The sequence below is a fragment of the Carcharhinus amblyrhynchos genome, chromosome 32 (assembly GCF_965287045.1).
Source record: "Carcharhinus amblyrhynchos chromosome 32, sCarAmb.v2.hapA, whole genome shotgun sequence".
NCBI classification, from domain to species: Eukaryota; Metazoa; Chordata; class Chondrichthyes; order Carcharhiniformes; family Carcharhinidae; genus Carcharhinus; species Carcharhinus amblyrhynchos.
The window spans coordinates 7475507-7498810 of NC_137355.1; the positions used below are offsets into that span (position 1 = coordinate 7475507).

At 45.3% G+C, this 23304-nt stretch overlaps 1 protein-coding gene across 1 annotated transcript in view; it reads right to left on the minus strand.

Annotated features, from left to right (window-relative positions):
• Window positions 1-23304, minus strand: part of man2c1 (mannosidase, alpha, class 2C, member 1) — a 129588-nt gene that overhangs the window by 102499 nt on the left and 3785 nt on the right. Inside the window, exons 2-8 of the mRNA XM_080216002.1 lie at window positions 21889-22014; window positions 21051-21174; window positions 15997-16067; window positions 14822-14999; window positions 11871-12060; window positions 8238-8344; window positions 1154-1264 (exon numbers count right to left, since the gene is read on the minus strand). Of these exons, the coding sequence (XP_080072128.1) occupies window positions 1154-1264; window positions 8238-8344; window positions 11871-12060; window positions 14822-14999; window positions 15997-16067; window positions 21051-21174; window positions 21889-22014 (907 nt within the window). The remainder of the gene's footprint in view (window positions 1-1153; window positions 1265-8237; window positions 8345-11870; window positions 12061-14821; window positions 15000-15996; window positions 16068-21050; window positions 21175-21888; window positions 22015-23304) is intronic.

Consider the following 23304-nt stretch of genomic DNA (forward strand, 5'->3'; position numbering starts at 1 on the left):
CATGGCATAATGGTTAGCATTGCTGTCTCACAGCGCCAGGGACCCGGGTTCGACTCCCGGCTTGGATCACTGTCTGTGCTGAGTCTGCACATTCTCCCCGTGTCTGTGTGGGTTGCTTCCAGGGGCTCCAGTTTCCTCCCACAGTCCAAAGATGTGTTGATTAGGTTGATTGGCCATGATAAATTGGCCCTTTGAGCGGGATTTTACAATCTTGCCCGAGATTTCCGTTCTGCGAGCCTCGCCCACCTTGCTTCAGGGGAAGACGAGTTGGTAAAATTCCGGCCTTAGTGTCAGAGGGATGCACAGGATAAATACGTGGGTTATGGGAATAGGGCCTGAATGGGATTATAGTTGTTGCAGACTCGATGGGCTGAATGGCCACTTCCTGCACTGTAGGGATTCTAATGTGGTTCCAATGGTGTTGATTCAGGATGAAATGTTAGTCAGGTCATTGGCAGGACTCATTGTTCTCTATTACACCTCATCTAAAGGATGGCACTCAGGCAATGCAGCACTCCCTCAATACCACGCACCGGAGTGTCGGCCTCAGCTATGCTCCCAATAAGAACATAAGAACATAAGAAATAGGAGCAGGAGTAGGCCATCTAGCCCTTCGAACCTGCCCCGCCATTCAATAAGATCATGGCTGATCTGTCATGGCTCAGTTCCACATTCCCGCCCTCTCCCCATAACCCTTAATCCCCTCTCTCATCAAAAACCCATCAACCCGCGTCTCAAAAATATTTAGCGAGGCAGCCTCCACCACTTCAATGGGCAGAGAATTCCAGAGATTCACCACCCTTTGAGTGAAGAAGTTCCTCCTCAACTCTGTTCTAAACCGCCCCCCCTTTATCTTGAGGCTGTGCCCCCTAGTCCTACTATCCTTTCTGAGCGGGAAGAGTCTCTCCACCTCTATCCTATCCATCTCATTCATCATCTTATACGTCTCAATGAGATCTCCCCTCATTCTTCTAAACTCTAACGAGTACAAGCCTAGTTTATTCAGCCTCTCCTCATAGCTCAACCCCCTCAACCTTGGAGCAAGAAATAACCTCACACCCTTTTGATTCAAAGCGGAGATGAGCTGACATTTAACATCATGTGGATAGTAAGGGGCATGCAGTGCTTTCTAATCATAACTCTGGTACCTTACCATTTCCACCCAGGTGCCTCCCACTGTGACAAACTGCCCCTTCTCGGCGTACTCCTTGAGTTGTGTGTACAAGACTGGATACCAGCACTTTACCCACTGCAGCTGCTGCGCCTGTGACAGAGTGAAAGGAGATTATAAGAGCTCTGGTTCGTTCTATATGGTATCTCTTTCAGCACTCAACTCCAAAAACTCATTGGAAAAATAAATAATTTGAATTTATATAATACCTTTCCCATTCTCTCTGAAGCCCCAGAGTGTTTCAAACAACAACTTGCATTTATGTAGCACCTTTAACATAACAAAACATCCCAAGACACTTCACCAAGTGTAAACACAACAAACACTGACACCAAGCCAAAGGGGTAGATGTTAGAAGAGACTGAGAGTTTGGTAAAGAGATACATTGACGGAGTTTGGTAAAGAGATACACTGAGGGAGAATTTAGCACCAATTTAGGTCAATTCACCTAACCAGCACATCTTTCAGACAATGGGAGGAAACTGGAACACCTGGAGGAAACCCATGCAGACATGGGGAGGATGTGCAGACTCCGCATAGACAGTGACTTAAGCCATGACCTCCATTACACTTCCTGAGGTCGATGACTATCTCCTCATCAGTGGAAAGAATAATGTAGCTAACATTTAGTGGCCATGAGACTTTCTGCCGAGCTAACATGCAATCCAATTGCCTTCTGGATGTGCAGGGTTAGGTGGGTCGGCCATGCTAAATTGTCCGTTAGGTGTCCTAAGCCTTGTAGGTTAGGTGGATTGGACATATCTGGGGTTATGAAGTTAGGATGGGGGAAAAACCTGGGTATGGTACTCTGTCAGAGAGAGTCAGTACAGACTCAATGGGCCGAATGGCCTCCTTCTGCACAGTAGGGATTGTGAAAATCCATGCCATTCTTCACTCGGCATGAAGGGGGCATTGTCCTGCCTGTAGCTCATACTATCAATGACTTACAAGAATTTGAGTAACTCAGAATGTAAAGGCAGAAGAAGCCTATATCCACGATATGAATCAATATTTCATCATATATCAGTGAGGCTAAAAAGAAAACATTGAGATAACTAAGGGTCGACTCATTCAGGAGTTGCAGGAGTTGTATATAGATAACAATTCCAGCATTCACTCTAAAAACCTTTCACAACAAAGCTTTCAGCCATCAATCATGTCTGGTTCCAGAGCTCACCGCAGCCACGCTCCACATTGGCCGGAAGTGAAAGCTATATTATATTTCAGAAGAGGAAGCCTTTGTTTTGAAAAGTGCAAACTCAGTGACAAGCGTCAGAGAAAGCATGGTTTCCCATCAAGGGTGATTCACCAATGAAAAGAGTCAGGCACTGAGAAACATCAGCCACAGTGGGGTTAGAAATGGCAGCATTGCACATTAGGAAAGACCAGCACTGGGTAAGTATAGTGGTCACCATAGGGGACGCTTAAATAAGTAGGTTGGCATTAGATTCAGAAAATTGCAAGATAGGCAATGCAGGGGTGATCTCTGAGGATGGCATGGTGGCACAGTGGTTAGCACTGCTGCCTCACAGCACCAGAGACCCAGATACGATTCTAGTCTTTGGTGACTGTCTGTTTAGAATCATAGAATTCGTGCAGTGCAGAAGGAGGCCATTCGGCCCATCGTATTTGCACCAACCACCCAGGCTCTATCCCTGTAACCCCACATATTAACCCTGCTAATCTTCCTGGCAGTAGGGTCAATTCAGCATGGCCAATCAACCTAACCTGCACATCTTTGGAGTTTGCACGTTTTCCCCATGTCTGTGTGGGTTTCCTCTAGTTGCTTCGGTTTCCTCCCACACTCCAAAAGATGTGTGGATTAGGTTGATTGGTCATGCTAAATTGCACTTAGCAGCAGTGGGATGAGTGTGGTAAAGAAGTAGGGTTATGGGGATAGGTCCTGGGTGGGATTGTTGTCTGGATGGCATTGTTGTCAGTGTAGGGGCGATGGGCCGAATGGCTTCCTTCTGTAGGGATTCTGTGATTCTGAAATAGTTTATGAAGGTTTGGATAAGCAGGCTGGAGATTTGGAGGACGCCTGCAAGAGCATTTGAGACTTGTATCTTCAGGTAATAAAGGTTTTGACAATGGTAAAGATGAGGTAGGTTGACGGATCAGATGCACCCTGAGTATCAAACAGGACAGGGTGTTCGGGATGGAACCAATGCCCATCATCAAATTGACTCTGTGACAGCAGATAGCGTCTACAACAAAGTAACAACTAAATAAGGCCACAGGAAGAAAACAAACTGGTGGAGTGGAAAGCAGGCTGGCAACTGGCTATCGCACCTGTTTTCTGAAGACCAATTTTACCCCGATCATCCCAAATAAAGAGCTAAATTTGAGCACAGGGATGAAGGGCCAAAGGGCCTCCTTGGATACTGTACATTTTATGAGCTGTTATCATCCTCATGGTAAGGAGTGCAGTAACACACATTGCTCAACTCAAGGAAGAGGAATATCCACCGAGTCCTAGAGATTTACAGCATGGAAACAGGCCACCCAGTTTTTACCACTAAGCTGGTCCCAGTTGCCCTTGTTTGGCCCATATCCCTCTACATCCATCCTACTCATGCAACTGTCCAAATTTTAAAAGACAAAATTGTACCCATCTCTATTACTACAACTTCTGGCAGCTTATTCAGATACTCACCACCCTCTGTGTGAAAAAGTTGCCCTCAGGACCCTTCTGTATCTCTCCCCTCTCACCTTAAACCTATGCCCTCTAGTTTCAGACTCCTCTACTTTGGGAAAAGGTGATGACTATCTAGCTGATTTATGGCCCTCATTATGTTATAGACCTTTATAAGATCACCACTCAGTCTCCTACGCTCCAGGGAAAAAAAAGTCCCAGTCTATCCAGCCTGTCACTGGGGAGATGTATCTGTGAATTTATTCAAAACAAACCTTCCAAAGGGATGGAAGAAGAGAGAATATGGAAGAACTATAGTTGGATAGTGTATTGGTGTACCGATGTACCTTCCTAATTCTGGTGAGGCTGTTTAAGGGAGACACAGAAGTCAGACAAGGCAGCTATCAAGAGGAAGGAATTACATTTAAGATGATGACTCAATTAGTGACATTTTATTCATTACAGGTGGTTAATTACAAAGACCAATGGGAAGAGACAAGTGTCCAAACTCTCATCTAACAGCATGGGACTGCATTTAAAAAAAACATAAAAATGCTAATAGAATGACATATATTTCTGTGGTCAGAGCTATTGCCAATTTTATACTTTAAAATGTATTTATGAGGTTTACATTAAAACTTCAATGAAGTTACTGTGAAAATCCCCTAGTCGCCGCACTCTGGCACTTGTTTGGGTACACTGAGAGGGAATTTAGCATGGCCAATGCACCTAACCAGCACATCTTTCAGACTGTGGGAGGAAACCCATGCAGACATGGGGAGAATGTGCAAACTTCACACAGACAGTGACCCAAACTGGGAATCAAACCCGGGTCACTGGTGCTGTGAAGCAGTAGAATCATAGAATCTATGGCTCAGAGACAGGCCCTTCAGCCCAATGTGTCAGGAACAAGCTGCCAGAGGTAGTAGTAGAGGTGGGTACAATTTTGTCTTCTAAAAAGCGTTTAGATAGTGACATGGATAAGATGGGTATAGAGGGATATGGGTCAAGAGCGAGCAATTGGGACTAGCTTAGGGGTTAAAAAAAGGGGTGGCATGGACAAGTTGGGCCGAAGGGCCTGTTTGCATGCTGTAAGCCTCTATGATTCTATCTGGTCCAAGCCCGATCAAAATGCCCTTCTAAGCTAACCCCATTTGCCTGCATTTGGCCCATATCCCTCTAAGCCATACCTATCTGTACAAATGCCTTCTAAATGTTGTCGATGTCCCTGCCACAAACACTTCCTCTGGCAGCTCATTCCACACATGTACCACCCTCTGTGTAATGCTAACCACAGTGCCACCGTGTTGCCTCTAAAGAGGCTTTGTGAATTTGAATATTCAGCTCTGAATCACAGCTCTAAATTTCTCTTGCTGTATTTTTCACCCTTGTGAAGCAAACAGATAGGAGCATTCTGCAAAAGTAACTAATTCTGTGGCATTCACATTGGTTCTGTTAAACTGGCTGAACAGGAAGATTAATGCTATAGCCACAATGACCTGTGCAGTATTCAGACGATAGGGGCTGATCCATTACGTACTGTACTGGGAGACAGCTTATATAGACTTTAAAGTGACCAGTCACTCTTAAATATTATTTTAAAAAACATTCCCTCCCTATTTCTTGTAACAAAGCAGGTATAAAGGGTACAGTTGACTTGTTCTCTGTCCCTATGATGCCTATGTCAGACCACTTGGGATGGTGTTGTAACGACATAAAATATAAGCAAAATTAATAAAACAAAGTGTGCAATATTTTGAAAATAAGCTTAAGGTTTAAAACCGTCAGCAATCAAGACTGGTACAATCACTATCAGAACCAGCGGAGCAGTGTCAAAAGAGTTTTGCAATCCAACTGCTCCACAAAGCAAGCCTGCTTCACACACTCTCGAAGGGTGGTGACAACCTGTTAACTGAAATGTTCTGGGTGGAATTCTCCGACCGTCTGGTCTAAAAGCTGGAAATTCCCACCCGACTGCCATAGGTTTTCATGTTGTCCGCCCACTACAATTGTAGTGCCAGGCGGACTGGGAGAATTCCAGCCTCTGTCTCTAATAATGTACTCCAGTTTAATGAGTTAAAAAAAACAAATTAAAAGTAAAACCATTTCTATTGTATCAGAAGGAACAGGAAACAAATGGTCAGCCTCCAGAACACTAGAAGTCTGGCAACTGAACAATATTCTGATAAATATAGTCAAGGATTAACCGATATGCGAATCCCGTCCGTAGATTCTTTCTTGTTCAATTAGGTACAGACGATAGATAGTGGGTTCTAGGAAGGGACATCAATACTCACGTCAGTATTGTAATTATAATGCAGCATTACTGTGTGGTTCTAAATTCATAGAACCCCTACAGTGCAGAAGGAGGCCATTCGAGTCGGCACCCATCTCTCCAACAGAACATCTCATCCAGGCTGTATAACCCCACGTATTTACTGAACCTCCTAAACCTCCACATCTTGGGACACTAAGGGACAATTTAGCATGGTTAATCTGTCTAATTTAAAAATCTTTGGACTGTGAGAGGAAACCAGAATACCTGGAGCATGGGGAGCATGTCTCTACACAGATTGTCACCTAAGGCTCGAATTGAACCTGACTCCCTGGCGCTGTGAGGCAGCAGTGCTAACCATTGTGCCACCCAACATCAATTCATCACAGATCAATGGTTAACCTGCCATATGGTGGCACAGTGGTTAGCACTACTGCCTCACAGCACCAGGGACCTGGGTTCAATTCCTGGCTTGGGTGACTGTGCAGAGTTTGCATGTTCTCCCCATGTCTGTGTGGGTTTCCTCCCGGATGCTCCGGTTTCCTCCCACACTCCAAAGATACGTGGGTTAGGTGGATTGGCCATGCTAAAATTGACCAGTGTCAGGGAGAATTAGCAGGGTAAATAAGTAGAGTTGAGGAAATAGGGCCTGGGTGCAATTGTGGTTGGTGCATACTTGATGGGCCGAATGGCCCTCTTCTGCACTGTAGCGATTCTATGATCTGCGTGGAGAATGGTGAGCATGAATAAAGATTTGATCAAAAGCAGGATAAAGGGCTATGGGGAAAATGCAGGGAAATGGAGTTAGGATGGGATGGAGGTCAGCCACGATCATATAGAATGGCAGAGCAGGCTCAAAGGGCTGAATTAGTTACTCTGGCTCCTAATTGCTATGTTCATATTGAACAACAGAGGACATTCTCTCCCATGTCGGTGGGAAGCATCTTACCATCCGAAACATCACAGCTAAGATTTCTAACTCCACGGAGGGAACAGTTTCTCGCTATCTACCTTACTGATTTCTTCAATCATCTTAAACAACTTTACTTCTCGCTGCAGAATTCCACCAAAATTAACAGACCGAGAGTGCAGGAATGAGATAAAGGATCTGGTGCGAAGACAATAATCTCTCCCTTAATGTCAACAAAACAAAGGAAATTGCCATCAACTTTGGGAAGCGTAGAGGAGAACATGCCCCTGTCTACATCAACAGGGATGAAGTAGAAATGGTAGAAAGCTTCAGATTTTTTAGGTGCCCAAGTCACCAACAACCTGTGCTGGTCCCCCCACGCTGATACTATAGTTAAGAAAGCCCACCAATGCCTCTACTTTCTCAGAAGGCTAAGGAAATTTGGTATATGAGCTGTGATTCTCACCAACTTTTACAGATGCACCATAGAAAACATTCTTTGGTGACAGCACAGGAGCCATACCAAGCAGCCTGGTCTGGGCTCCTGTGCTGCCCAAGACCGCAAGCAACTACAAAGGGTCATGAATGCAGCCCAATCCATCACGCAAACCAGCCTCCCATCCATTGACTCTGTCTACGCTTCCTGCTGCTTCAGCAAAGCAGCCAGTATAATCAAGGGCCCCATACACCCAGGACATTCCCTCTTGCACCTTCTTCCGTTGGGGAATAAGATACAAAAGTCGGAGGTCACGTACCAACCAACTCAAGAACAGCTTCTTCCCTGCTGCCATCAGACTGTTGAATGGACCAACCTTGCACCAAGTTGATCTTTCTCTACACCCTAGCTACGACTGTAACACTACATTCTGCACTCTCTCCTTTCCTTCTCTATGAACGGTATGCTTTGTCCGCATAGCGAGCAAGAAACAATACATTTCACTGTATACTAACACATGTGACAATAATAACTCAAATCAAAGCTAACAAATGGACCAAAGAGTCACACAAGTTTGGACATAAATCTGGTGGCTTTTGATTGCAGTTATTGCTCCATTCTGAAGGCAATACTGGTTTAAAAGAAAGTGAAATTTCCAATTTATTTCACTCATGTGAACTTCCTATTTGCTGATTACAGAGTGGGGGTGAAGGGGAGGGCAGGAAGATTGGCACTCTGATTACTGCAGCGTGGGGAGGGAGTGGGGGAGACAGAACATCAAAGGTCAAACAAGATTGGCATATATCTCACCTGGGAGCACGCGAAGATGAAGTTTGGGTTTTTCTCCATGAGGCGCAGTGCAGACGCCCAGCTGCGAGCACACTTTCGAATCGTCTCCTCAAACGGCCACAGCCAGGCTGGTCAACAAAAAGAAAGATTAAAATACTGATGTAATCATACCGAGTAGCGGGGAACAGGTAGGGGCCATTCAGCCGCTCACTCCTGCTCCTCCATTCATCAGATCATAACTAATCCATCACCTTCACACCATCTTGATTCCGTGTCCTTTTAACTAACAAAAACCTGTTCTTCTCAGTTTTGAAGAATTTTCAATTGGTTCCCAGTTCAAAAGCTTTTCAGGAGAGAGTTCTAGCTTTCCAGAGTTCCAGATTTCCCTTGTGAGAAGAAGTGCTTCCAGTCGTCATCCTTGTCGCAACTCTAATTTTAAGATCACACCTTTAAAACGTTCATTTATTATTAGTGTTTATTTATTAGTGCTGTGGGGTGGCACGGTGGCTAGCACTGCTGCCTCACAGTGCCAGGGACCCATACGGCATGCTTGCCGTCATCGGCCGGGGCAATGAGTTTAAAAATTGGCAAGTCATGTTGCAGCTTTATAGAACCTTAGTTAGGCCAAATTTGGAATATAGTGTTCAATTCTGGTCACCACATTACCAGAAGGATGTGGAGGCTTTGGAAAAGCTACAGAAGAGAGTTACCAGAATGTTGCCTGGCATGGAAGGCATTAGCTATGAGGAGAGGTTGGAGAAAGTTGGTTTGTTCTCACTGGAATGACCAAGATTGAAGGGTGACCTGATAAAAAGCGACAACATTATGAAGCGCATGGACAGAGTGGATGGTCAGAAGCTTTATACCCAGGGTGGAAAAGTCAATTACTAGGGAGCCTGGGTTTAAGGTGCGAGGGGCAAACCTTTTACATAGAGGGTGGTGGGTACTTGGAACTTGCTGCCAGGGGAAGTCGTGGAAGGAGCTACTATAGTGACTTTTAAGGGCATCTGGACAAATACATGAATAGGATGGGAATAGAGGGATTATGGTCCTTGGAAGGGTAGGGGATTTTAGTTCAGTCGGGGCAGCATGGTCGGTGCAGGCTTGGAGGGCCGAGGGGCCTGTTCTTGTGATGTCATTTTCTTTGTTCTTTGTAATTTTACAGTGTTGCAGCCTGTCACTCAATCCCTAATCGATTGAAATTGCGACACTCCACTGTGTTAATGTAAGCCTACTTGTGACACCAATAGAGAAACTTAAATTTATTTCTGTAACCTCCTCTCGCCCTAGAACCGACACACCCGTGCTCCTCCAATTTTGGACTTCTGAGCATCCCTGATTTAAATTGCTCCCCCATTGGAGGCTGTGTCCTTGACTATGGAGACCCTAAGCTCTGGAATTCCCTCCCTCAACTTCTCTTTGCACCTTTTAGATGGTTCTTAAAGCTCCCACTTGGGAGCAGGCATTTGATTATCTGCCCTCCAATCTCCTAATGTAACTTGGAATAAAGTTTTGTTTGACAATGTTCCCATGAAATGCCGTGGGATCTTTTTCTATGTTAAGAAGTGCTATATAAATGCAAGTTATTGCTTGACACACAATCCTCTCAATAGATCATGTAATTTACACCAGATATTCATTCTGCCTACATGGATCATCAGAACCAGTGAACTGGATTTTTAATTAGTCAGACTCTACGACAGCAGTGGAGTGAAGCAATTTCAGCTGATTAGGGATTCAGTTACAGGTTGTAACATAACTGAATCATTCAGATAGTTTACCAAAGAACTAAATATCTTGGATACACTAGAGACTGTAGACCTGTCAAGGATACCCAAGACTCACTATAAGGCTTAGTCAGAGGGGGAATAATGGAATAAAACAACAAAGCAAAGATTTGTTTTTATTCATTCATGGACACAGGCATCGCTGGCTGGCCAGCATTTATTGCCCAACCCTAGTTGCCCTTGAGAAGGTGGTGGTGAGCTGCTTTCTCGAATCGCTGCAGTCTACGTGCTGTGGGTTGATCCACAATGCCGTTAAGGAGGGAATTCCAGGATATTGGCCCAGCGACTGTGAAGGAATGGCCAATATACAGTGAAACCTCGATCTTACGCACCCCAATTTAGCGCAAATTCGGATACAACGCGATGAATCATTGGACATTTTTTGGCTCTTTCTGGGGAACTGAAAAGTTTTTGATGAGTTAATTTCATGTTTTCTTAGATCAAAATGGAACAAATCGCTAGGAAAAGAAAATCTTTTTCTGTGAAAGATAAGCTTCATGCACTTGATGTGATCAAGACTAAAAGTTAAACTCAAGATGATGAAGAGGCAGATTTTTACGGCTTCACAGAGGAAGACTGGCGTGAGGCAGAGAAGCTGTCTGAATGCAGCAAAGAAGAGCTACACCAGTGGCATGCGGCCGGTGATGAATGCCCAATATATGATAATCTGGCAGACGGCGAGATTGTCCGTAACGTAACTATGGCACTGACGGAGGCAAGTGTACCGGTTCTCGAGCCACAAGAAGATGATAATGAAGAGCCTCCGCCCCCAAAAGGGTCTAAAGCCATTGAACACCTCAAGGCTAGCCTCCGTCAGCTGGACGCCCAGGGGGTGAACCACATAAAAATCCTCCAACTCAGAAGCATTCTAGATTTTGCTCGTAGCCAGCGAAATGCTACATTCAAGCAAGGAACACTCCAAGACTTTTTTAAGAAATAATCTTGTTGTTTTGCTTTGTTTATTAAAAGGCTTTACTAAAATTAATTTGTGTTTTAATTTCTCCTGTAACAACAATTTATTCACAAATTCTTTAATTTAAAGGTAATTTACTTGCCAGGTGGAAAATGTGCAAAAAAACGGAACAAATAGGGTGATAATAGGGGTGTTTTAGGACATCAGGTCAACATTGGGTCAATTTGAACACTGATTTTCTTGAACCCTGATTTGTCAAGCTTCTTGAGTGTTGTTGGAGCTGCACCCATCCAGGCAAGTGGGGAGTATTCCATCACACTCGTGACTTGTGCCTTGTCAATGGTGGACAGGCTTTGGGGAAATCAGGAAGTGAGTTACTCGCCGCAGTATTCCCAGCCTCTGTCCCGCTCTTGTAGCCGTTGTGTTTATGTGGTGAGTCCAGTTGAGTTTCTGGTCAATGATAACCCTAAGAATGTTGACAGTGGGGGACTCAGTGATGGTTACACCATCGAATGTCAAGAGGTGGTGGCTAATGTGTCTTATTGGTGATGATCACTGCCTGGCATTTATGTGGATTGAATGTTACTTGCCACTTGTCAGCCCAAGCCTAGGTATTGTCCCGATCATTTGAACATGGACTGTTTCAGTAGCTGAGGGGGTCACGAATGGTGCTGAACATTGTGCAATCATCGGGGAACATCCCCCTTCTGACCTTATGATGGAGGGAAGCTGAAGATGGTTGGGCCCAGGACATTATTCTGAGGGACTCCTGCAATGGTGTCCTGGAGCTGAGATGACTGACCCTCCACAACTAAACCATCTTCATATGTACCAGGCATGACTCCAACCAGTGGAGAGTTTGCCCCTGACACCCATTGATTCCAGTTTTATCTACATTTACGAGTAAATATAAGTTTCTCTTCAGCGAGGGTCTGCATGCTAACTTTCTCTAACCTGTGTCAATGTGGCAATGTCCCATGGCGTGCACTGTGTGCTGGCTCGCGCCATTCTGCTGCTGAAAAAAATCAGCGGCCAATCTGCGAGCTTTGGCAAAGGTGCTCGGATCTTCCACATCACAGACATTCACCATCTTATTGGCGGTGTACAGTGCTTGATAGCTACGCTGATTGTCAGTGCCAAGTAGCTAGAGAGAGAGAGAGAGAGAGGGAGGTGGTTTAAAGGAGGAAACAAACAGATCACAGGATAAAAACATAACAGATGAAATCAATAGTATATGAATTTACCATTTGTTCTCGGAATGTGGACATTGCTGACTGGGCCATCATTTGTTGCCCATCCCTAATTGCTGTCTAGGATGGCATTTGGGCAGCTCACCGGTGAGCACTGCTGCCTCATAGCGCCAAAGACTCGGCTTCAATTGCGGCCTCGGGTCACTGTCTGTGTGGAATCTGCACATTCTCCCCGTGTCTGCGTGGGTTTCCTCCAGATACTCCGGTTTCCTCCCACAGTCCAACGTTGTGCAGGTTAGGTTGTTTCGGCATGCTAAATTGCCCCTTAGTGTCAGGGGGATTAGCAGGGTAAATATGTGGGGTTACGAGAGTGGGACCTGGGTGGGATTGTGGTCGGTGCAGATGGACCAAATAGCCTCCTTGTGCACTGTAGGGATTCTATGAAGGTGGTTGTGAACTGCCTCTTGAACTGCTGCAGTCTACCTGGTATAGGCAAATCCACGGTGCTAGAATTGTGGGATTCCAGTTCCAGGATTTTGACCCAGTGACAGTGAACTAACGGTGAAATATTTCCAAATCAGGATGGTGAGTTTGGAGGGGAATGGAGATGTTTCCAGGTGTCTGCTGCCCTTGTCCTTCTAGATGGTGAAGGTTTGGAAGGTGCTGAGGAAGAAGTCTTGGTGAGTTGCTGCAGTGCACCTTGTAGATGGTACACATAGTTGCCACTGTGCGTCAGTATTGGACGTGATGAATGTTTAAGGTGGTGGATGGGGTGCCAATCAAGTGGGCTGCTTTGTCCTGGATAGTTTTGAGCTCCTTGAGTGTTGGAGTTGCACTCATCCAGTCAAATGGAGAGTATTCCTAGCTTGTGCCTTGTGGATGGTGGACAGATTTTGAGGAGTCAGGAGGTGAGTTACTCACCACAGGATTCCCAGCCTCTGACTGTTCTTGTTGCTGCGGTATCCATAAAATCGCAACAGTGTACAAGGAGGCCATTCGGCCCATCGAGTCTGCACAATCCCACCCAGGCCCTATTCCCATAACCCCATGTATTTACCCTAGCTAATCCCCTGACATTAGGACAATTTAACACGGCCAATCAACTAACCCACACATCTTTGGACTGTGGGAGGAAGCCGGAGCACGCAGACACAGGAAGAATGTTTAAACTGCACATGGACAGTGATCCAAGGCCAGAATTGAATTCGGGTTCCTGGCGCCATGAGGCAGCAGTGACCACCGTACCACCCATCTTATGCTTACATGCTTATAGTCTAGTTCAGTTTCTCATCAATGGTAACAACCAGTATTCATAGAATGCTATTCAAAGAAACCCTACAGTACAGAAAGAGGCCATTCGGACCATCAAGTCTGCACCGAACACAATCCCACCCAGGGCCTATCCCCATATGCCTGCATATTTACCCACTAATCTCTCTAACCTACACATCTCAGCACTAAAGGGGCAATTTTTAGCACGGCCAATCAACCTAACCCGCACATCTTTGGACTGTGGGAGGAAACTGGAGCACCTGGAGGAAACCCATGCAGACACGAGGAGAATGCGCAAACTCCGCCCAGGCAGTGACCTGAGCCGGGAATTGAACCCAGGTCCCTGGAGCTGTAAAGCAGCAATGCTAATCACTGTGTTATCGTGCTGCCCTAAGTATGTTTATATAGGAGGCGCAGTGTAACATTTATGGGAAAGAGAGCACCGACAGCAGTGCAGCACTCCCTCTGCACAGCAGAGGTGTCAGTCTAGATTGTATGCTGAAATCTCTGGAGTGGGAGTTGAACTCCCTGCCCTCTGACTCAGAGAAGAGCCACAGTCAACACCAGGAATATTTTTGCTTTCATTACAGGGATAAAAAATTTAACTAATTTCCTTGATTAAAAAGATCAAAGGAAGTCATTCAAACCCAGTCTCACCAACCATAGGATCATTCCAGTTAAGAAGGCGGACGGGACACTTGCTTTGATCAGTCGTTGTCATTGAATATATGAGCAAGGAGATAATGTTGGACTCGTACAGGGCATTGGTTAGGCCACAGCACTGTACTGTGTGCAGTGCTGGTCACTTCACATATGTGACTGCACAAGAAGGAGGTTCACCAGGATGTTGCCTGGGATGGAGTATTTGAGCTATAGGGAGAATCTGGATAGACTTGGATTGTTTTCTCAGGCAGAGAAGACTAAGGTGGGTGGGGGGAACACGATTGTTCTATGATTCTATGATTGAGGTGTATCAGATTATGAAGGGTATGGACAGGGTGAGTAGGAAGCAGCTTGGTTGAGGGGTCAATCATGAGAGATTCTGTGTGGAGTCTGCACGTTCTCCCTGTGTCTGTGTGCGTTTCCTCTGGATGCTTCGGTTTCCTCCCACAGTCCGGGTTGTGCGGATTAGGTGCACTGGCCGTGCTAAATAGTTGCTTGGTGTCAGGGGACTAGCTGGGGTAAATGCATGGCGTTATGGGGATAGGGCCTGGACGGGATTGTGATCGATGCAGACCTGATGGCTGAATGGCCTCCTTCTGCACTGTAAGACGCTATGAAAAGTATATAATCTGAGCACAAAATAGTTTCAGTTAACAGGACTGAACTAGATAGGTGCTGACCACATTTTCAGTAACACAAACTCAATGGGCCCAATGGCCTCCTTCTGCACTGCAGGGATTCTATGATTTGATTACACATCGAACACACAGCCGCCTGTACCTTTGCCATGTCAGAGAGGATCTCGAAGTCAATCAGCAGTTCGTGAACAGCCCTGTTGAAGACGACCAGCTCAGCCCTGTGGACAGTGAAACTGCGGTTTGGGTCGGGGGGTGAGATCATGGAGCCTTGTCCTGCACCAAACAATCCGTTGCAAGCCAGTTCCACGTACAACTCCAGGCTGCAGAGAACAAACACACACACACCTGCCTGTGGTAAGGTCATCTCCTCCACCAGCAAATTACAGCCACCAGACACAGGAAGTAGAAAGACCAGTACATCGATCTGTCTGTGGATAGCAACCCCATCATTTACTAAACCATCTAATCCTGGGATATGTGCAAAGCACAAAATATCATTCTGCCATTACACCTCCCCCGAACTGCTTTCCTTCCTTCAGCTAGCTAATCAGGGCAAGATTAACAAAACTTGCTTCCCAAATTCTCCTTTTTTTTAAATTAATTTGAGAGACATGGGCGTTCTGGCTGGCCAGCATTTATTGCCCATCCCTAGTTGCCTAAGGGCAGTTGAGAGTCGACCACTTTGCTGTGGCTCTGGAGTCATATGCATACCACATAAGAACAGCAGATTTCCTTCCCTAAAGGGCATTAGTGAACCAGTTGGGCTTTTCTGACAATCGGCAATGGTTTCACATCATCAACAGCTTCTTAATTCCAGATTTTTTTTCTATTGAATTCAAATTCCAGCATCTGCCATGACTGGATTCGAACCCGCGTCCCCAGAACATCAGCTGAGTTTCTGGAATTAATAGTCGAGCAAGAATACCACTAGGCCATCACCTTCCCCTGGGAAGAAAAACATTAGCATTGAAAAACACTGGCCATGCTAAATTCTCCCCCAGTGTACCAAAACAGGTGCCGGAATGTGGCGACTAGGGGATTTTCACAATAACTTCATTGCAGTGTTAATGTAAGCCTATTTGTGACAAACAAATAAAATTAACAAATGAGAGAGAGGATATGAGCAAACAAGAGACAGAGAGAGATCATTATAAAAAATCTAAGTGAGAATGATGGAAGAACTCTATAGGGGAATGCCGATTAGCAATTGTACTTTCCCAAGACTCTATCCATCCAATCTGAGACGCGCCTTACTGGAGGATTTATATAACCATGGAGCGTACAATAGCCCAAAGCTGAATGGAAATGAGTTCTGACCTGTGAGGATCTTCATCCGTGAGCTTCTCTGTCAGGATGTAGCTGATCTTCTCCCCTTCCTTGGTCAGTCCCTGAAGTAACAATCAACTTGCCACTCAATCAGCATTTGTCCACTTTCAAGGAGCTATAAACATGTACCCCTATATCCCTTTGTTCTGTAACTCTCCCCAACAACCTACCACTAACTGAGTAAGTCCTGCCCTGGTTCAATCTACCAAAATGCATCACCTTTTGTTTGCAGGCAACCAGTCCCTGAGTATGAATATATTTAGCTTATAGCAAGTATAAATGAACTAAGTTACAAACACCACTTATTATCTTAAAAATTGGTTGTAAGTGTAACAACTAACACACTCAGATTGTTCAGCAAGGGTTGGCAGTATAAGTTGTGATCATTTGAAATTTGGTATTCTTGCATTTGTTCTGATGAGTGAAAGAGTAGAAGATTCAGCAACATATCTCTTTTTAGCGATGTTCACCTTTCCTGTCCCATTATATTACAATACATAAAAACAGGAACCAAATTTTACCCTTGGTTTTGATATGGTAGCTACATCAAAACAGGTAAGGACATTTCCTATTTCAACCAAAACCACTGATTTGGACCTAAACAGTTCCACTATTTCACCAGAAATACAGGAAGTAATCGTGTTAGATTCTCACTAAGACAACGTGCTAATTCTGCATGCAAGAAAATGGTTTTAATCTATTTAGTCATCAGTACATTCATGCACTGTGAGGATTTGGGCATGCCAGAATAATGTTCCAAAGGGAAAGAATCACATTTTTAGTGTGACATACACCAGAAAGTCCACTGATGAGACCAGAACCAGAGATACAGCTTAAAAATAAAAGCTTTACCATTTAAGTTGGGTGGAATCAGGGAGGATTTCTTCTTTCGTAGGGTTGTTTGTTAGCCTGTGAAATTCTCTGTACCAGAGAGGAGTGGATGATGGTCATTGAATATATTCAAGGTTGAGTTAGACAGATTCTTGATTAGCAAGGGAGTCAAAGGGTAGAGAAAAGGTTAGACAGGAAAGTAGAGTTCAGGCCACAATCAGATCAGCCATGATCTTATTGAATGGTAGAGCAGCCTCAAAGGGGCCGAATGGGCTACTGTTGCTCCTAACTCATTTACATGTTCATTTGTTCATATAGATGTTCGTAAAAGAATAGCACAGTGCAACAGTGTACAAATTATTAAATAGATTAAGACTCACACTGTGAGGATTGTGCTAAATTGCCCCTCAGTTTCAGGAGGACTAGCAGGGTAAATATGTGGGGTTACTGGGATAGGGCCTGGGTGGAATTGTTGTTGGTATGGGCTCGATAGGCCGAATAACGAAGGAGGTGAAGGAAAGTGTTAAATTAAAAGCGGAGGCGTTTAGAGTCGCTAAGAGTAGTGGGCGAGAAGAGGATTGGGAGAGGTTTAAATGTCAACAAAGATTGACAAAGAAGTTGATAAAGAAGGATAGGAGAAACTATGAAGCTGAGCTAGCGCTTAATATAAAAAAGGATAGCAAGAGTTTTTATAAGTATATAAAAAGGAAGAGGCTGGCTAGGGTGAATGTTGGTCCCTTAGAGGATGAGAAGGAGGACTTAGTGGTAGGGGATGGGGATATGGCGGAGGTCTTGAATAACTTTTTTGTTTCGGTCTTCATTAACTTTTTTGTTTCGGTCTTCACGGAGGAGGACGTGAATAATTTGCCGGATTTTAGAGATGGAAAGGTGGTAGGACTGGAGGGTCTTAATGACATTACTGTTACTAGAGAGGCGGTGCTCGACAGACTGGAGGGGCTGATTGTGGACAAGTCCCCAGGACCGGATGGAATGCATCCGAGGGTCCTGAAAGAAATGGCGGAGGTGATAGTGGATGCCTTGGTGGTTATTTTCCAGACGTCGCTGGATTCCGGGGAAGTGCCGGAAGATTGGAAAACGGCTAATGTTACGCCGTTGTTTAAGAAGGGTGCCAGGCAAAAGGCGGGGAATTATAGGCCTGTTAGTTTAACATCTGTTGTAGGTAAAATGTTAGAATCCGTCATCAAGGAGGAAATAGCGAGGCATCTTGAGGGGAACTACTTGATAGAGCAGACGCAGCACGGTTTCCTTAAAGGGAAGTCGTGTCTGACAAATTTACTGGAGTTCTATGAGGATGTGTCTAGGGCGGTGGATAGAGGAGAGCCGGTGGATGTGGTCTTCCTGGATTTTCAGAAGGCGTTTGACAAGGTACCTCACAAGAGGTTATTACAGAAGGTCAGGGGGCATGGAGTTGGGGGTAGGGTGTTAGCGTGGATAGAGGACTGGTTGTCAAATAGGAGGCAGAGAGTGGGGGTCAATGGGTGCTATTCGGATTGGCGGATGGTGACTAGTGGAGTGCCCCAGGGGTCAGTGCTGGGGCCTCAGCTTTTTACCATTTATATAGATGATCTGGAGGAGGGAACCGAGTGTAGGGTGTCGAAATTTGCTGATGACACCAAAATTGGTGGAAAGGCAAATTGTGCGGAGGGTGGGGAGAGTCTACAGAAGGATCTAGATAGGCTGGGCGAATGGGCCAGGAAATGGCAAATGGAATTTAATGTTGGCAAGTGCGAGGTGGTCCACTTTGGTAGGAATAATGGTAGGAAGGATTATTACTTACGTGGAGAAAAACTGCAGCAGGCGACGGTGCAGGGGGACCTCGGGGTCCTTGTGCATGAGTCGCAAAAACCCAGCTTGCAGGTGCAGCAGGTGGTCAGGAAGGCGAATGGGATGCTGGCCTTCATCGCGAGGGGGATTGAATATAAAAGTAGGGAGGTCTTGCTGCGGCTGTATAGGGCATTGGTGAGGCCGCAGCTGGAGTACTGTGTGCAGTTTTGGGCGCCGTACTTATGCAAGGATATTTTGGCCTTGGAGGGAGTGCAGAGGAGGTTTACTAGGCTGATACCGGAGTTGAGGGGGTTGAGCTATGAGGAGAGGCTGAACAGATTAGGCTTGTACTCGTTAGAGTTTAGAAGAATGAGGGGAGATCTCATTGAGACGTATAAGATGATGAATGGGATGGATAGATGGATAGGATAGAGGTGGAGAGACTCTTCCCGCTCAGAAAGGATAATAGGACTAGGGGGCATAGCCTCAAGATAAAGGGGGGGCGGTTTAGAACGGAGTTGAGGAGGAACTTCTTCACTCAAAGGGTGGTGAATCTCTGGAATTCTCTGCCCGTTGAAGTGGTGGAGGCTGCCTCGCTAAATATTTTTAAGACGCGGGTTGATGGGTTTTTGATGAGAGAGGGGATTAAGGGTTATGGGGAGAGGGCGGGAATGTGGAACTGAGCCACGACAGATCAGCCATGATCTTATTGAATGGCGGGGCAGGCTCGAAGGGCTAGATGGCCTACTCCTGCTCCTATTTCTTATGTTCTTATGAATGGCCTTCTTCCCAACAGTAGGGATTCTGTGATTCTTTCTCGTGCATACAGAATTAACAGATCACAGGTTGAAAGCACTAATTAATGAGCTTCAACCTGAACCATTCTACACACGTCACCTAACCCTCACAGTGAATGACACCCTCACAGAAACATATTATACAAATATCTGTGCCATCTTTTGCAATTTAACAATGACCAATAAATCAGTAAAGTTTAATCCTGTGGTTTTGTATCACAATACAGGAACAATCCAAGCTTTACAAGATTATGATGCTAGGTCAATGTCATCAGTACATGAACCGTTTGGATCATTGGGAATCAAAATGTAACTACCTTCATTGCTGATTAGCAAATAAACACTGAGAAATAGGCATCAGTGTAAGATATCTGACATTGATGTATTCGTCCATGGGATTTGAGCATCGCTGGCTAGGCAAGCATTTATTGCCCTCCCAAAACTGACCTTGAGGTAGCGGTGCTGAGCCACTTACTTCACCCGATCTCAGTACCCTGGTGTTTCAGTACACCCACAGTGCTGTTAGGGAGGGAATTCCAAGATTTTGACCCAGTGAAGGAACAGCAATATATTTCCAAGTCAGGATGGTGTGTGGCTTGGAGGGGAACTTGTCCGTGGTGGAGTTCCCCATGTGTCTTCTGTCCATGTATCTCCTTGCCCTTTGTCCTTCCAGGTAATTGAGGTCAGGGGTTTGGAAGAGGCTGTCAAAGGAGTTGGTGAGTTTCTGTCGTGCAACTTGTAGATACACCTTACTGCCACCTGTGAGTCAGTGGTGGAAGAAGTGAATGTTTAAAGTGAATAGGGTATCAAATGAGGGCAGCACAGTAGCACAGTGGTTAGCACTGCTGCCTCAGAGCGCAAGGCACCTGGGTTCGATTCCTGGTTTAGGGCAGAGTCTGCACGTTCTCTGCGTGGGTTACCTCCGGGTGCTCCGGTTTCCTCCCACGTGCCGGTTAGGTGCACTGGCTGTGCTAAATTCTCCCTCAGTGTACCCGAACAGGTGCCGGAATGTGACGACTAGGGGATACCCATAGTAACTTCATGGCAGTGTTAATGTAAGCCTACTTGCAACACTAATAAATAAACAAAATGACTGATTGATCGGTGGACTGCTTTGTCCTGGATAGTGTGGAGTTTCTTGAGTGTTGTTGGAGCTACACCCATCCAGACAAGCGGGGAGTATTCCATCACACTCCTGACTTGTGCCCTGTAGATGGTGGACAGGCTTTGAGGAGTTATTCACATTAGTGCATATGACTAAAGGAGTGTCTCCATAACCATGCCTACGTACATCAGCAATTATTAAACTACACCGGGCTAATTTGATAGTGAGCTTTCTCTTAAAACGAAAAACACACATTTCAACAGGTTTTAATTCTCATTTATGTTCTATGTTGGCACCACACTAAATTTAGCCAGAGAAAGCTGGAAATGACACAGCAGGTTTGGAAGCATCTATGGATCGAGAAACAGAGTTAACACTTTAGGTTCTGACCTTTCACTAGTTTTCTCAGTTCTGACGCAAGTTTTAACTCTGTTTTGTTCTCCATCAGTGCGGCCAGACCTGCTGTGTGTTCCCAGCAGTTTCTGTGTTCATTTCAGGTTTCCCAGCGTCCAGTCAATTTACCGTACCTGAACTGGGATGCTATTTCGCCATACCAGCGCTTCTCCATCGCTTTCCCACACAAAGTGCACCTCCTCGCCTTTCCAAGCTGTTGGAATGGTCACCATCACCCGGAACCAGGATGTCCACCATCTACAGCAAGAAGGCCAATTGGAAGATTGAGAGAATTGGTGTCAGTTTAAAATCAGTGCGCAGATAACCTCAACTCACGGTTCCTCACGGCAAGAGAAATCAAAATTCAAATGGTAATCAATGAAGTCTGAGATCGCTGCCAACAAAGTCAGAAAAATGAGCATGGTGGTTAGCACTGCTGCCTCACAGAGCCAGAGACCCAGATTCGATTCCCAGCTTGAGTCACTGTCTGTGTGGAGTCTGCACACTCTCCCCATCTCTGCAAGCGTTTCCTCTGGGGCTCCAGTTTCCTCCCTGTCAGAACTTAAAATATTAACTCTGTTTCTCGATCCATAGGTGCTTCCAAACCTACTGTGTTATTTCCAGCTTTTTCTGGCTAAATTTAGTGGAGGAGGAAACTGGAAATGTGCAGGTTAGGTGCACCGGCCATGCTAAATTGTCGCTTTGTGTCAGGGGAACTAGCTAAGGTAAATGCATGGGGTGTGGAGATAGGGCCTGGACGGGATTATGGTAAATGCAGACTCAATGGGCCAGATGGCCTCCTTCTGCACTGTCGGGCTCTATGAGAAGAACGTAGTGTGAATCAAAATAGCTTGAGTTAACAGGGCTGAACTAGACCATTTCCATTAAAATATTCTAATATTTGCAACCATTGCTGTATTTTTAACGAAATAAAAATTCCTTAAATCAGCCAGTGTTCCCATCTATACTTACGTTGGTCCAAAGGAAGCCCCAACTTTAACAGGTTTGAATTCCTCTTTCACTGCTTTCTCATATGAGGTACGCAAGGGTGTCAGAAAATAGGAGAGTGATTCAACTGGGCAGGAAGGACCAAACAGCCTACAGGAGACACAAGGGCAACACGAGATTAGTCGCTGTTGTATAGGTTAACGCCATCTGCAGAACAATTTAATCAAGCCTCGTAACAATTGTACTGAGGGGAGGCGATGGCCTAGTGGTATTACCGCTAGACTAGCGATCCAGAAATTCAGTTAATGTTCTAGGGTACCTGGGTTCAAATCCTGCCATGGCAGATAGTGGAATCTGAATTCAATAAGAATAATCTGGAATTAAGAATCTACTGATGACCATTGTCGGAAAAACCCATCTGGTTCACTAACACCCTTTAGGGAAGGAAATCTGTCATCCTTACCTGGTCTGATCTACACGTGACTCCAGAGTCACGAAATGTGGTTGACTCTCAATTGCCCTCAGGCAACTCGGGATGGGCAATAAATGCTGGCCCAGCCAGCGACACCCACGTCCCACGAATGATTTTAAAATATGTTGCATCAATCCACAACGGGAAAAAAAAAGTACTATGGGCGTAGCTCCACCACACAGACACCAGCAGTGATGGGAAACCTAAACTGAGTGGGTTGTATGAGTGGCCCTCGTTTATCCCAGTGGGTCACAAGATTGAAATCGGGCTTGTTCACTGACCATAACCCCATGAATAAGATTAAATACATTTAATACATGCCCCTAAAATTTCATAATGAGTCATAGGAAGTGCTTCGTCATTTATTAGTAAAACAGAAGAAAGATTGACAGTTTGGACACAGAGGGAGCACACGGCTCCCACAGTCAGTGTTGTGAGCAATCAAAGCCCACCTCACTTCACTCGCCCTCGCTTTACAAGCAAATCACTTCAGTCACACCGATAGGAAAAAAAACTACATGGACGGGAATCAGCAGAATGTGGCAACCCCACGTGTGGTCAACAGCCAACAAACTATCTGGTGGGGCTGCACTCAGAGCCCAGGTGGACCGCATGTGGCCCCCAGACCACAGGTTACCCACCACTGAGCTATAACGAGTCAAGATGATGGCTCGCCACCGCCTTTTGGACAGAAATAAATGCTGCCCTTGATCACGATGTTCGCATCCCAATGAATGGGAACAATAAAAAATGGACTTTTCCTCGTGTATAGACAGGCAGCATGTATAGTTATCATCGGACAGGGAGTTCAACCCCTAACTGGTCACTCAATACAAACAAACCACTTTGCTGCGACTGCTTATTATAACTGAAATTTTCAAAAGTACTCAGCCTCTTGAAGGGCATTTACTGTGAGACTTTAAATAAAGTGATGGGCACATGTTGATCTGCTCGGAAGAGTATTTGTT